The sequence below is a fragment of the Delphinapterus leucas genome, chromosome 10 (genome assembly GCF_059928025.1).
Source record: "Delphinapterus leucas isolate spDelLeu-1000000601 "Yukka" chromosome 10, BTC_Dleu_Yukka2, whole genome shotgun sequence".
Lineage (NCBI taxonomy): Eukaryota > Metazoa > Chordata > Mammalia > Artiodactyla > Monodontidae > Delphinapterus > Delphinapterus leucas.
The window spans coordinates 55,780,557-55,795,910 of record NC_143138.1 but is presented as its reverse complement, the minus strand read 5'-3'; the positions used below and the strand labels follow the sequence as shown (position 1 = coordinate 55,795,910).

The 15,354-nt window shown below is 45.4% G+C and overlaps 1 protein-coding gene across 1 annotated transcript in view; it reads right to left on the bottom strand.

Annotated features, from left to right (window-relative positions):
• STAC (SH3 and cysteine rich domain) overlaps positions 1-15,354 on the bottom strand; it is a 106,542-nt gene that overhangs the window by 65,411 nt on the left and 25,777 nt on the right. Inside the window, exon 2 of the mRNA XM_022553798.2 lies at positions 4,713-4,989. Within this exon, the coding sequence (XP_022409506.1) occupies positions 4,713-4,989 (277 nt within the window). The remainder of the gene's footprint in view (positions 1-4,712; positions 4,990-15,354) is intronic.

The following is a 15,354-nucleotide window of genomic DNA, read 5'->3' as shown; positions in this document are numbered from 1 at the left end:
CTTTAACACAAAGCATTTTTTTGGGTGTGATTTTCAAAACAGAATCTTTCAAAATTGTCACTGTACTTGAGATGTACCTGGAATCCTCTTTAGGGTAATGACTGTGACATTCCTCAGAGATGAACTCACTTCCATTAGTTGTTTTAAAAAGACACAGGCTGTCGGTCTTTTCACACTCGTCATGAGACTGAAAATAGAGACTCATCATCACCTATTTAAGGGTTATGAATAGCACTGCCTTGAAAAGGACAGTGGAAATCTGTGTGGAAATTGAAAATGATGTATCAAATTCCGAAGCTAGGTAGGTAGACACAAAAATGAAGTTGGAGGCCAAATTGCCTCAGAGTTCTGAGCACAAGACATGATAAGACCCCCTCCCTGCCATGGTAATGGTCAGATGCCAGGCATCACTTCCAGATGCAGAATGGACGCGGAAGGTAGTTTAAGCTCTAAGACTTAGTAGTGTCTCCCAGACAAAAAAGGCTCCGTAGTGCAGAGGCCATCCTAAGCCCAGTGGTAGGCTGGATTATTAACATTCTTCACTCTGTCCTTCGCAGGTGGCTTTGCTATCCCTGCTACTGGGGGCAGAGTGCACTTCTCCATCCCTGGACATGGGTTTGACCCACATCCCGGTGGAGTACCCACAGAAGTGACAGTTGGGTTCCTCCAACCCAAGGCCCTCTGGAAACTCTGTATGCTTCCACTTGTCCTTGCCATTAGAAGGACATGGCATGGGCAGCCCGTGGGTCCAACGAAAGGGTAAGAGATAAGGAAGAGAGAGAGGACGCAATAATTGAGCTGAGTTTGGATCAGCCAAACCCCAGGTGATCTGAAGATGCTGAGTAAGAGTAAAAGAAAGCTGTTTTGAGCACGCTGGAGTTTTAGAGTAGTTGTGATACGGCGATTTTTTGGAAATCCTTGACTGACACAAAGCACTCTTCCTAAATGTGGCCTGTTAGAAGGAAGAACATGAATAATAATAGTGACTAGAAAATGACAGTGTGGATAGAGAATGGTTTTCTGAGGATGAGGACAGGCCTGTGTGTATGGTTGCAAAAGTGGCTGATGCTGCTCCCCATTTTGAATAAACACCCCTCCACACACACCCTCCCCCCGCCAACTGGGTCTTGGCCAAGGGTGAAGGACACCGCAGAACCCTGCCTTCCCGGTTACACTGGAAACCACTGATATTTCCACGTTCAATGATGACACACACTGGTCTCTTTGGGAAGCAGCAGAGGCTCATTTCAAAGAATATCGGTTAATTAAGTAGGGGAAGATGTTCAAGACCACCTACGCCTGGGAGAAGTTAAATTACTCGCTACTCATAAGGCAGGCCCTTCAATTACCGGTCAAATGCCTCAGTTAAATGGTTATATTCTCCCTGAAATTTGTCTTTTAACTTTACCCCTTGCTCCCAACCCTTCCCTCTAAAGGCACAGAGAGTAAGTCTCTTGACTTTTCCAATATGGTATTTTAAAACACAGTTGCACATCCAAAGTCTTTTCCACACCAAACTCCCAGGGTTTCCTCACAATCTTATTTTGGCACACCACTCACCATTCTGATCACTCTCTTCTAGACACCTGCTTGCTTGTTCATATCCCTCACAGAATGGGAAATGCAGAATCAGAGGCAATCTTTAAGGTGTATGTAAAACACTGCTGTGTAGATGAGGGACTAATTATTTTGTTACCATGACATTATTTTTTAAATTATTTATGCCTATAAAGTGTCAAAAAATTTTTTTGTTACTCTAATTTGGTTTACCCTCTAAATAGCTTTCTCTTCCTTAGGAAAATGACTATTTTCTTGTTTAATAATAATGATAATGATATCAATTCCAATACCCTTCCTCTGCTGAGGTCTATTAGATGCCTGGTACTTCCCTTCTACCAGTTCATTAGTCCACACAAAACCCTGAGGGTGGTATTATCATCTCCGCATAAAATGAGGACACAGGTTAAAAGAAGGCAAGTCACTGGCATGAGGTCACACAGCTGCACGGGGCTCTAATCCAGGCTGTCTGGTTCTACACGCATGGTCTTTCTACCGTCCTCACTCCCTCATCTCATTTCATCTGGGAAGGGAAGGGGCTAATTGTTTCCATGGGAATAGCCAGGAGCAAAACATGGGTCCGCGCTCTCCCCATTCTGTGTACCATATGGAAAGGTACCTCTCTGCCCGCTTCAAAGTAAGATGGCCTCTCACCCTGTGACATCACAAAGCCTTCGGCTGGAATATAACTATCAAATGACTGGCATCAGAGACAGCATGGAAAGGAATCCACAGAGGCCAGTCTTGTGATCTTCAACTAAGGTTTTCTTCTATTGCCATGGTGGACACTGCTGATGCCCTACCCAGATACCCCGTACTGGGTAGGTACAGGCAGAACAATGGCCTCCCAGAGATGTCCATGTCCTAATCCCCAGAACTGGTGAGTAGTTATGTTACGTGGCAAGGGGAACTCAAGGGTGCAAATGGAAGTAAGGCTGCTAATCAGGTGACCTTGATATGGGAAGGTGATCCTGGTTTACCCAGGTAGGTCCAGTGTAATCTCAAGAATCTTTAGGAAAGGGGGAGAGTCAGGACCAAAGGGATGGTGGTGTGAAAAAGACGTGACCTGCCACTGCCACGCTTCATTGCACTGAAGATAAAAAGGGGTCACAAGCCAAGGTGTGGGCAGCCTCTAGAAGCTGGAAAAGACAAGAACATGGATTCCCCCCTAGAGCCTCCAGAAAGGAATGCAGCTCTGCGGACACCTTGATTTTACCCCAGTGAGACTCATTGTGGACTTCTGATCTCCAGAACTATAAGGTAATAAATCTGTGTGGTTTGAAGCTACCAAGTTTGTGGCAATTCGTTATAGCAGCGAAACCTCACTAATAACACTGGTGGTATGTGTGCTGGCTGCTCGTGGCTCACAGCTGCCCCTTTCTTCCGAAAATTGCCATCGGCAGAACATGAGCCACTTTGCCCAGGGGTTTGAAATGACCTCCATCATGGGAGGAGGAGGGAAGCCCACTGATACCAAAGGCTGGCCTCAAGGAAGGACCAACTGGTGAAATTCATGCTCCAGACTCCCGCAAGATCCACCTAACACCACTTCCTAGTTTAGTTCCTCCCCTTCTCCATCCGCTTCCCTCTCTCCCTCTTGTCCTGAGAGCACCCTCTCAATAAATTACGTGCACTTGAGTCCCCATGTCAGGCTCTGCTTCTAGGGAATCTGACATGAGGCAACTGTCATACCCAGAAGAGGTGCTGGGCCACGGGAAATGGGTACTGAAGGGGGAACGGGGGGCTGGGAAGGGTTTCAGGGTTGAGGAGCTGGAAGGTGAGATGAACGACATATCAGGGCCACACTGGGCCCTGGCTCCCAGCTTGGGAAACAGGCTCTTGATCTTAAAGTGTTCTTCCCTGAAGCCTTCACGGCCAAACCCAGCGCTGCAGCATCCAGGCCATAAGTGAGCAGGAGGTATGGCGTGGGCCTGGCATTGGGACCCCACTTGGGAAGGCCTGTCTCTCACACCTGTTACCCTCTCAGTGGCTGTCCAGGCACTCTAGGCCTTGCTTGGCTTCATATCTGCAGGATCAGCACCGTCTCAGGAGGACAGTCCCCATCTCGGTCAGCCTTGCATCGTTTGATTCCCAGCCTCATTTCCTCTCTTAATTCCAGCCTTCTGCCCTTCAACTTCTCCTAGGGTGGGTACATCCTAACTGCTCCCTGAGAGCACACATGGGCGTCTCCTTCCCCCTCCTCTCTTGTTCTGCAGTGGCCCGTCAATCACCAGGACAGGCTGCTGTTCTTGAAACAACGGGTTTCAATTCACTCTGAGTTCCACCCAAAGTACCTTTATGGTTTCCTCCATCTGTTTGGTCACTGGGTTTCCACCGTGGGACAGGCAGAAGAGCGTTAACTGCGGAATTTCTGTGCGCCTGGCTCTCAATGGCTCAGGTCTTCCTTCTAGCTGGGACATTTTATAGGTCATTCTCTTCATCTGGGCACAACCCGCAAGACGCTCAGGCTATCACCATTTCTCTGAGGTACCAGGAGTGAGTCCTTTCCGGGTCCAGAATTGTAATCACCATTCCAACCGAATCCCCTGTCCTGCCTGGGTCAGTGCCTCCCTGAGGTCTCCTGCCTTCCACAGCTGCCTGTCTCGGTCACTCACCTGGAGCTCAGCAAGCCACAGACCCCCTGCCCAGGCGACCCCAGATAGACACGGCCACGCATACTGGAGAGGACCCTGCAATGGGTCACTCAGATCTCCCTGCAGAACAGAGGCGTTCGAATCCCCCCAACTGCCCAGCACCTTGATTGCCTCACGGATTCCCTCTCCCTTAACTGCCCTTAGCTAAAAAGATTTTGCCCCCTCCCCAGGGGCTGCCCGTACCCGGTGAGAGGTGATGCAGGGGTACAAAGTCCCAGACCTCTGGCCTCAACGCGAGATGACTGTACGGGGCTTGAGAGCTCCCTGGGGATCGGCTGGAAGCTTTCTTCCATCTGTACCACAACCCAGCGTCTCCCTCCACCCAGCCCTGCTTCCCTTACCTGTTGACACACACTGTCACCCCAAACGCTCCCAAACAACCCTCCTGCATATCAGACAGACTCAGAGTCTGTCCACGGGGACCTGGACTCAGGTACACCCCTCTCACCTGGCTTTGCAGGGATGCAAGGACCTGGAGGAGGAGGCAGAGGGACGGCTTACCCACGATCATGTGGTTGCAGACATCACAGAAAGTGGGCTTCTTGAAGATGTGCTCCTGAAAGGCGTGGGCCTTGCCGCCGCCTGGGTACAGGCCGGCCCTGGTGACTGTGGACGTCAGGCATCCGGGGGCAGGGAGCAGGCTGGAGCTGGGGCTGACCTCCGAAAGCATGTCTGCCTGCAGCTTCGCATCGCTGTTGGTTCGCTGGAAGAAGTTGTCAGCACTTTTGCTCCGTAAACTCTTGGTCTTGAAAGAAAGTGATCGTTTTAGTTTCTGGAGCTGCAATGCAATGACAGAACAGACTTACGATCAATCGTGCAGACTCCTGCTGTGGGGCTGAGGCCTGCTCCATGGACTGCTCTGTTCCTACGGACTTCCTCAGCCCCTGGAGAGGCTCACAGATGTCCCTGAGGGGATGGGTGATGTCAGCAGCCCCTATTCCACCGCCTGCCCCTCCTCTCTGCCTCCCTGCCCTCCCACCCATGTGTTGTCAAAATATCCCACTGCTTTGGACACCATTTGCCTTTTGAATTGGAATCGCTGGAAATATTAATTGTATGAACTCCTGGGCTCAAAGGCTGGGTCCCTCAGGCTGGGGTCTCTGCTGGTCTTTCTCTGCTGTGGTCCCTTGGCAGCCATCTGTCTGTTCACATAGCCAAGCCGAGGAGGCCGCTGTCTGATTCGGAATTAATCTGGCTGAAGTATCACAGAACACAAGCCGGAACTTCTCAAGCCTGCTTGGGTCCGAAGCAGTGTGTGTGCGTGCGTATGCGTGTGCGCGTGCGTGTGTTTGAGGAGGGCACGGTGTGAAATTACCCATTTGACTTTCTCTGCTCCTCCCTGTGCCCTGCCTCTCGGTTTTGCTCATGGCAAACTAGACCATTTCTCCTTTGCCTTTGGGACCATGGAGTGGCACCACATGGGGCTGGAGGAATCCTAACTGGGTTTGGTCCAGTCTGCACCTCCAATCTAGTTTTCACATGGCAGCCGGAAGGGTCTTTTGGAAACAAAATGTGAGCCTGTTGTTTAAAATCCTTCACAGAGCTTCCTTTGTTCTTTATAAATTTAAAGAAAAGCTCCTTGCCATGGGCTCCAGGGACTGGTAGATTCTGGATCCCAGTGACAGCTCACACCACCGTCCACCTTGCTCTGCCCATCCCAGCCACAGCGGCCTTTTAAGTCTCTGGCATTTATCATGCTTTTTAATCAGCAGCCCTTAGTGCATAGTTTCCCCTCTCCCCAGATAAAAGAAATGAACCACTTAGCAGCTGCATGACCTGTAGTAGGTCACTTCACCTTTAAGGCAGTTTTCCTTTTGTGATTGAATATCCATGCGTGTTGCCTGGAATTAATGTCTAAGCCCCAAAGCTGTAGACAAAACAAGTGCTCATCACACTATTCTAATAAAGACCTCCATCAAGTGTGGTCAGACACCCCTACTGGACACAGAAGATGTCTTGATCTGGCCTTGCCGAGTCTAGCCACCTAATCTAGCCATCAGCCCCCCAACTTCTCCCACAGAAGATCAGGAAGATGTGGTGGTCTTACTGCTTGGGGTGGATGCCACAGTTCTCTACCCTTCCCCTTCCCATGCCCCTTTACAAGGTGACCTCGCAGCTCCTCCCATCAAAGCTGAGTTCCTCAAATCTTGTTGGTTTGGGGAATTTGACCAACAGCAGGCGGCAGAGCAACTTTAAGCCACTTCCAAGCCCAAATCTCAAGATGCCCTGTATGCTTCTGTCTGCCCTCTTGGAAACCTGCCAAACTGCCATATGCACAAAGCCGATATAGCCTGAAGGACGATGAGAGACACACAGTCCAGAAGCCCCCATCACTCGAGTGACACCCCTGAAGCAGAGCCACCCTGCTCCCTGCAGGGAATCAAGGAGCATAGATGAGACCAGTAGAACTGCCCAGCTGAGTCCCGCTCAAACTGTCAACCCATAGAATCATCAACTAAAAAGATGGCTGGTGTTTTGAACCATTAAGTTGAGTATCTATCGTGTGTACACAGCAATACAGTGCTGTTCTCCCCACCTTCCAAACATGTGGTGGGATTGTGCCTTGTTGCCCATTTGAAGTTGGCCGGGACCATGTGAAGCCAGTGCTCTACTTCAGGGAACTGTATGGCGTCGGGGGTGGGGAACACCCTGCAGGGGCCCTCTAGAGAAGCCCCACTAAGACCAGCAATGGAGCATCATCAGCCCGAAAGGGCTAGCCTGAGAAGCAGCAGTAACCTACATAACAGGTCAGAAACTGTGGGCCGCCAAGACTCTTGTCCCTTTCCCTCCATCCTACAGCCCAGACCCAGCAGAGGGGCTGGAACTGCCAAAGGAGCAGGAAGGAAGAGTTCCTGGATTATCTTGGAGTGTTTGTTACCGAACCGTAACCTAGCACATCCTCACTGATACAGGGGAAGGGAGTCACGAGCCCTTGGGAGCACAGCACTTATTTTGAAGAGGACTCTCCATCTCCAGCAAAGCTAACTGCGAGGGGGCTATGAAGCAATCGCTCTGTGAGACTGAGCCCCACAGAGGTGAGGGCCTGGAACCAGCAAAGGAGCAGAACACACCTTCTGCACGTCAAGTCCTTCTGGCTATAAATTGGACTGATGCTGGAGGAAGAGAGACTTAGACAGGAGGCGAGTGATTCAGATACACACACACACACACACATACATATACATATATAGTAGGATAGTAAGAGGTTCAAACTACTAGGTATAAAATAAATAAGTTGCATAGATGTAACATACAGCACAGGGAATATAGCCAATATTTTATAACTTTATATGGAATATTATCTATAAAAACATTGAACCACTATGTTGTACACCTGAATCTAATATAATATTGTAAGTCAACTATACTTCAATTAAAGAAAAAAGAACTTGAACATAAGTATCTGAGTCTACATCTGGGGACTTTTCCATACCCTGGTTCTGCTATTTTGTTATTCTGTTAACTCAAGAAAAACTTACTTAGGTGTTGAAAAAAGTGGCTAATGGATTGTCAAGTTACAGGCTGAATCCTTTGTGTATTTCATACACTGTTTCTGATCCTTGATTTTTCATTTTGAAAGCACTGCAGAACCCCTCTAAAGCTGCATGTTGGATTTATAGAAACCTAGTAAACGGTTTTTGCTTTAATAGCAGCTTGGAGAATCAGAGCAGCAAATAGAATCCCAATTCTGTTTAAAGCCCCATCTGATGCTTTCTCTGGTTTTAACAATCTATTTAGCTAAAGATAAGGGCTAAGGGCAGTTTCTTTTGTCAAATGAACAACAGATCTGCTTCTTTCAGATAATTAAGAAAAATCCCCAGAGTTAGATTACACCAAATGAGGGGAAAAAAAACTACTGATTTTAAACATTAGCTATTAGGTGTTAGAAAATTATTCTGAATTCTTCAATTCAGCAGGGCTCTGGATTGCTCACCTATGAAAGAGCAACACAGTGAAAACTGCATGACCTATTTTTTTTTGAACTTGTTATTTACAAATAATTTTAGTAATACAAAGATTGCAAAATAGTAGAATCCCCGTGTAACGTTCACTCACTTTCCCCTAATGTTAACGTCTTACATAGTACAATATAGTAAATTGATTGTAACCAGGAAACTGACACTGATATAAAACTGTTAACTAATCTATGGATCTTATTAGATTTTTCCAGTTGTCCCATAATGCCTTTTTTTCTGGTCCAGGATCCAATCCAGGGTTCCATATTGCATTTAGTTTCATTTCCTTAGTCTCTTCGATCTATGTTAGGTCCTCAGTCTTTTTTTGTCTTTCATAACCTCTACCTTTTTGAGGTTTACAAAACAGTATTTTGTACAATGTCCTTCAATTTGGGTTTGTCTGATGTTTTCTCATTATTAGATTGAGGTTATATATTTTCAGTAAGAACAGGACAAAAGTGATGTGTTCTTCTCAATGCAGCACATTAGGAGGTACCTGACATCAGTATGTCCTATTACTGGTGATACTAACTTTGGTCAGTGGGCTGAGGTGATATTAGCCAGGCTGCTCCACTGTCAAGTTACTATTTTTCTCTTTGTAATGAATGAGTTTCATGTACGGGAACTACTTTGAGATGATGTAAATATCCTGTTTCTCATCATGCATTTGTCCTCTAATTTCAACATCCATCGATGATTCTTGCCTGCAAAACTTATTACCTGGTGTTTGCCTAATGGTGATAGTCTATTTCCATTATCCTTCTATATTAATTAATTCGTATTCTCCTCCTCTTCAGCTATTTATTAATTATGTGTTTCTATTAGTATGGACTGATGGATCTTTGCTTTATTCTGAGTTACAATTTCCTACTACCATCATTTTGTTACTCTAATTGTCCCAGGTTTGGTCACTGGAAGCTCCTTTTGGTTTGAATCTGTGTCCTTTTCCACATGCCCTGACTATTTCTGAAGACTTCCTTACTTGCTAACACTACAGGGTTCTCCAGGCTTATCTTATATTTTCCCTGTTCCAGTCTTGCAGCCAGCATTTCTCCAAGGAGCCCCGGTTAGTTTTATTAGGGAATGGTACCTATGAACTGCTATCTGGGCAGAAAATAACTGCTCAAAATGTAATCATTATCTAGTAGTTTATAGATCTTTTTATTGTTATGAACATATTTTATAGATTTATAAAAACTTCATCTGCCATTTGTATAGCCAGGAAGAAATGAAAATGGATTTTGGTGGAAAAATGCAGGTCTCTGCCTCAAGAAAATACTAGAAGCAATCAAATGTTCATCCATAGAGAAACAGTTAATTAATCCAGTACCCCATTCGATGGAATATTAGACCACAATTAAAGAGTGAGTTACATCTCCCATGCTTTTTTTTTCACTCACAAGACTGAGTTTAGTACTGCAAAATGAGTATCTGCCCATGTATCTCCCCAAGTGAGATGAAAACTTTCCTCTCCTTTTCCCCTCAGTTTGTCATTCATCTTTGACTTTATTTACCCAACGCGTTTGCGGAGGATGAATTTAAAATTCTATGGAGTCAAAATTGATCAATGCTGCTGCTGCTCTTAACGGCCGACATTTACTGAAGATGTACCATTTGCTTATTCTATGTGATTCCTGAGGCTGCTGTCTCAGTCAACTAATGATATGTACTTAACATTGACCTCCCTTCTAGCTCAAGACATAATACAAGGACTCTAACAACATCTACCTGACTCCTAAAGTGATCAAAGGCGACTTTTCTCACTATATTTAGGCAGAAATTCCAGATCTTGAAAAACTCGTTTCATTTAGAAATGAAAGAACATAAAACATAAACCAATAATATGGTGTGTGTGAAAACCTCTAAAACATAAGTAAGTATTATACCACTCAGGTGGTAAAGGAAGAACATAGTTGTGAAAACGCTTACTATTGGAATAAAAAGTAAATTTTGTATACACGCTGTGCTTTCAATACACTTGGAAACATATAATCTCTGAAAAATAAGATACGAAAGCTGAGATGATCAAACTCAGTTAGAAAGGAAGGGATTCGCTAGAGTTAAGAAAAGAATTTGTAGCAAGCAGTAAATACCACAGTAAAATTTAAAACAGGAAAGGTAAAAGCAACAAGGACTCACTCTGCAGAAACGTGATCCTACGATGTGGGGTTATGTTTGAGAAGCTCACATAAAACACAGGACTTATTACAAAGATACAAGAAGATGAAACTCATCAGAGAAGACATAAAGAAATAACTGGATCCTGAAGAAGACTTCAGAATGACTGGAACGGCAGCATTATTCAAAGATAAAAGAGAATTCCTGGGCTAAATGAGGGAAGAAGACAAACCCATCAATGAGGGAACCACCATGTGTCCGGTCAGCCTGGTGAAAAGAGCTATCTCTTTTCCTGCCAGCAAGTTCAAGTGTCCTGTCAGAGCGTCAAGGTGTCAAAAGAAAAGGAGGACATCCAAACACACAGGCAGGAAAGTGGGTCACCCATGAAGAAAGAAACCTTAGACTCACTTCAAGTTTCTCTTCTCCAATGTGAAACAATGTAAGACAAAGTTATGACCCAAGTATTCTCAACCCAGACGAATGACCACTCAGGAGCAGAGAAAACAAAAGCACTGGAAAATATGGAAAACTCGAGGCATAAAAGAACTTGCGCTTGAAATAATTTCAACATGGTTAAGTTAAAATGACTGGTATACACAGTTCACAAAGATAATTCACCTGTTATAAATACTTAATGAAACAGATTACATGTAATTTAGAACAGATGACACGTAATTTAGTTTTAACAGTAATAAAAATACCACGAGTTGTAGTAACAAAACACAAGTAGTGAGGGGGTGGAGGATGGAGGAGGAAGCCAGCTTGTGTTAACTTCCTCATTTCTGTGGAGGAGAAGTAACAAGGACAACAAGCACGGTATTAGTTACAGCTGACATTTGAGTCCTTCGGATGTGTCACATACTATTCCTAAAACTTCACGTGTATCATCTCCTTTAATCCTCCAATCCACCTCATCAGGCAGTTACTGTGTGGCACTGTGCCATTAAACCCACCCTACAGCTCTATGAGGGACTATTATTCCAATTTGTAGATGATGTCCTGGGAGTCAGAGTGGTAAAGGACATACTGTAAGTGATAAAGCCAAGAATCATTCCTGCTTACTCTGACCAAGCCAGGCATTTGCAGCCAGCCCAAGCTGACCATGTTCCTCCATCCTCACTTGGAATTTCAGCCATAAGTGACCAAGGAGGATATACTTTCCTGCCTCTGAGCCTCTGTTCATGCTGTCTCTCTGTCTGGGAACACCCTCTCACCCTTGGAGAAAGCCACCTGCTAAGTCAGGGTTGTCACAATTGGAGTTCATTTTATTTGTTTAAGTGTTTCTTGTCTCTGTCCTTAAGATGTGAACTCCATGAAGGCAGGCAGGTTTTCTGTCTTGTTCTCTGGGGAGACCTTTGCAATTAGTGTTGAAATGCCTGGTACGTAGGAAGTGCTCAAATAGATCCATGAAGACGCCTCCATCATTCCAATCAGAAGTAATTGCTCCTTGAGTGTACCATAACATAATGCTTGCGTCACAGGTCCAGTTCTTATTTCAATTTGTATCGTATTCACTCTCTTTTTATGTGTCTCCCACCCTAAATTTGTGAATTCCTTGTAGATTGGATTCGGTCTCAATCAACTTTATATCACTCCCAAAGCAGTTCTCAACCTTTTTTATTTTTGTAGGACTCTGCTTTTTTTTGTTTTTGCCCCCACCCCCCTCCAAGGCAGACTCTGTTAGCTGTGTACCCAACTTCCGGTCCCTACTTCTCTTTTCCTTACAAAACCTCCATTTTTTCTTGGAACAGCAGTGTGTCCAGCTTTCCTGACGGCTGGAAATGGCTTATGACACAGTTCTGGCCAAGGCAATGTACATCCAATGTAGATTTCTCCAGAGTTTTGCTTTCCTGATAAAAGAGGGTAGACTTGGTTGCTCCTACCTTTCTCTCTTTCCTTCTTGGCTTGAACACAGACATGATGTCTAGAGCTACAGCAGCCCTCTTGCTATCCTACGACAATGGGGACATAAGCCAACAGGGCAAGGTGGCAGAGAAAAGGAAGATCATGATGGCTTTGCTGAGTAGCTAAACCAAGGCCAGCAACTTCTTATCTCTAGGCTTCTTACTATGTGAGAAAAACCAACCCATACTTGTTTAAATTACTGTAAGTTGGATTTTTTGGTCCCTTTAACCAATATTTTCGTTAACTTGTCCAGCTGATATTCTTTTTTTTTTTTTTTTTTTTTTTTTGCGGTACGCGGGGCTCTCACTGCTGTGGCCTCTCCCGTTGCGGAGCACAGGCTCTGGACGCGCAGGCTCAGCGGCCATGGCTCACGGGCCCAGCCGCTCCGCAGCATGTGGGATCTTCCCGGACCGGGGCATGAACCAGCGTCCCCTGCATCGGCAGGCGGACTCTCAACCACTGCGCCACCAGGGAAGCCCTGTCCAGATGATATTCTTAACTGGTACAGCACTTACATGCTACCCTCCCACGGGTATATGTAGATTTTTGACAAACCCAAACTATTATTGCAGGAGAGTAAATCACTGCAAAATTCTGAACTAAGAGGAGAACAAGACTCCGAAAGGGTAAGTGTCTGCCCACAGTTATGCTGACAGTAAGCAGCGGAGTCAGAATCAAATTCAGGTTTCTCAAGACTGCCAAATCCATGCTTGTGCCCTGCCCTTGTCGCCTCATCACAAGGTACATGTGTGCCACCTGCAAAGCCGCATCCCTTGGCTTAATGGAGATATGGGGCCTCTGATCACTGCCTTTCAAAGACCTCACCCTGGAGGAACACTCTCCTGGGCGTAGCTGCCATGGTTTCAATTCCTATGACGAGGGTGCAACTTTGTTGGCCAAATACTGCCTGGCTGTCCTGGATACTTCTTTTTTTTTTTTTTTTTTTTGCGGTACGCAGGTCTCTCACTGTTGTGGCCTCTCCCGTTGCGGAGCACAGGCTCCGGACGCGCAGGCTCAGCGGCCGTGGCTCACGGGCCCAGCCGCTCTGCGGCATGTGGGATCTTCCCGGAACGGGGCACGAACCCGTGTCCCCTGCATCGGCAGGCGGACTCTCAACCATTGCGCCACCAGGGAAGCCCCCTGGATACTTCTTTTAAGGGCCACTTTAGAACATCCCCACCAGCACCTTTTCATCCTGGTCATCCTCCCAGCCTGAGCTGGAAATACGTTCTGTGTGTTTGAGGAACACCAAGGAGCTTGAGCACCGGTGACTAGGACAGACCGAGAGGGAGTTGAGGAGGCAGAGGACAAAGATAAGGTTACACACGCAGAGGCTGGTCCTGCAGGACCTCAGAGGCCTTGGGGGAGGACTTTGCATTTATTCTCAGTGTGATGGAAAGTCACTGCCTGACTGAGTGATCTGTATCTGTAAAGGACTGCACTGGTTTATGCATGGAGAAAGGACTAACATTTTCATAGACAGATGATGGCTTAAGCGAGGGCCATGGCAGTGGAAATAGTAAGAAATGGTGCGTTCTGGGCATATTCTGAAGTAGGGTTTCTTAGTGAGTTGGATGTGGTGTGTGAGGAAAAGAGAGAAGGCAAAGGTGAATCCAAGGATTTTTGTCCTGAGCAGTTGCCACTGGAGAAATGGCCATTTACTGGGATGATGGACAGTGGGAAGAAGCATGTCTGATGGGGAGAGGAGATGAATACTGGGCATTTGTTTTTGATGGGCTAATTTTGAGATGACTACTAGAGATCCATGTAAAGATGTGGATAAAGAGAGTTCAAATCCCCTAAATTTCCAGTCCCAAACATCACACCGATTTTTACCAGCCAGAGGCCAGATGCAAGGCACCAGAACGAACTATGTGGGCTCTGTCTGAAGATGAAGACAAACAACAACCAGGGATCCAAACAAACACTCTGAGGTTTTAGCTTTTCAAACTCATTTTGCTGCTGAACCCATTAATATGTTACCAAGAAGATGGGTGTGTTTGTGAGAAATATACCTACCGATACTATTTTAATGCAGATAATAGAGAGAACTGCTCCCCTTTAAGACTGTCTCCAAAACAAACAAAAAATACACAAAGACACATATAAACATGGCTGTTCTGCAGCATGGGAATGTAACCAGTGGCAGAGGGCTCTGGGGAGCTGACTGCCTGAAATGGTCAAGCTGTCTGGGTCTGAGGCCTGGTTTTGATTTCTAATAGCTCTATTAACCTCTTCATGAATGGAAAACACAGGCTGTAGAGATAATGCAAAGAGATAATCTCCATAAAGCTTTTAGCACAGAGTCTGAGACATAGAATAAACCCAATTAATATTAGCTATTATCACTTACATTCACAGAAACATGTAATACAGACACGCGTAACCCACTGAACACACACTTTCACACCTGTGCACTGAGAAACACACACTAGAAAATCTACATTTACGGTACATACATGCATATATACAGAAAATGCCTTAAATTTTCTCATTCCCTTGCTGCCTGTCTTGCTTGCGTTTGACTTGATAACATTCCTTTTTAATGATTTTCAAGAATGGAAGGATTATTTTCTTTTCCTTGCAAGAGCTGGTTATTACTACTGATGCCTGCCATGGCTCAGGGCTGGCTGTCCTCCTGAATGAATGACAAATGCCCTTAGCAAATCACTTTCTCTAAAAATAGACCACCCCAGATGATGTTTGGCTTCCATTCTCATTTCCATATACTTTGAAAAGAAAAAATTCCATTCTTGTTAGAGACTAACTGCTAATCTATCCCAAGCAATGTGACTCGATAAAAATGAACGAATCTCTCGAGTTCTGCAAAATGCCCTAGTTTTGCCTCATCTGTTTATTGGATTTATGTAAAATATAAATGGAAGGCTGACAGATTTCTCCATATTCTGCCCGTTGAATGTTCATTCTGTTTGGCTTTATGGAGCCATTTACCTAGAGTATTTTACCTTGATAACTTAATGCGTGACTTGCCTTCTCTATTTCTTCCTTCAGATGTGTGTGAATGGATTGAGTGGCTACAAGATACCTTTCAAATTATAGTCACTGTGTAGAAGCAGATGGATTGCTTTCGGCATTATTAGCCAACTAAACTTCTGATGGACACAATTCCCCAAGAGTTCACTTGGTTTTCTGGGCCAAGGACC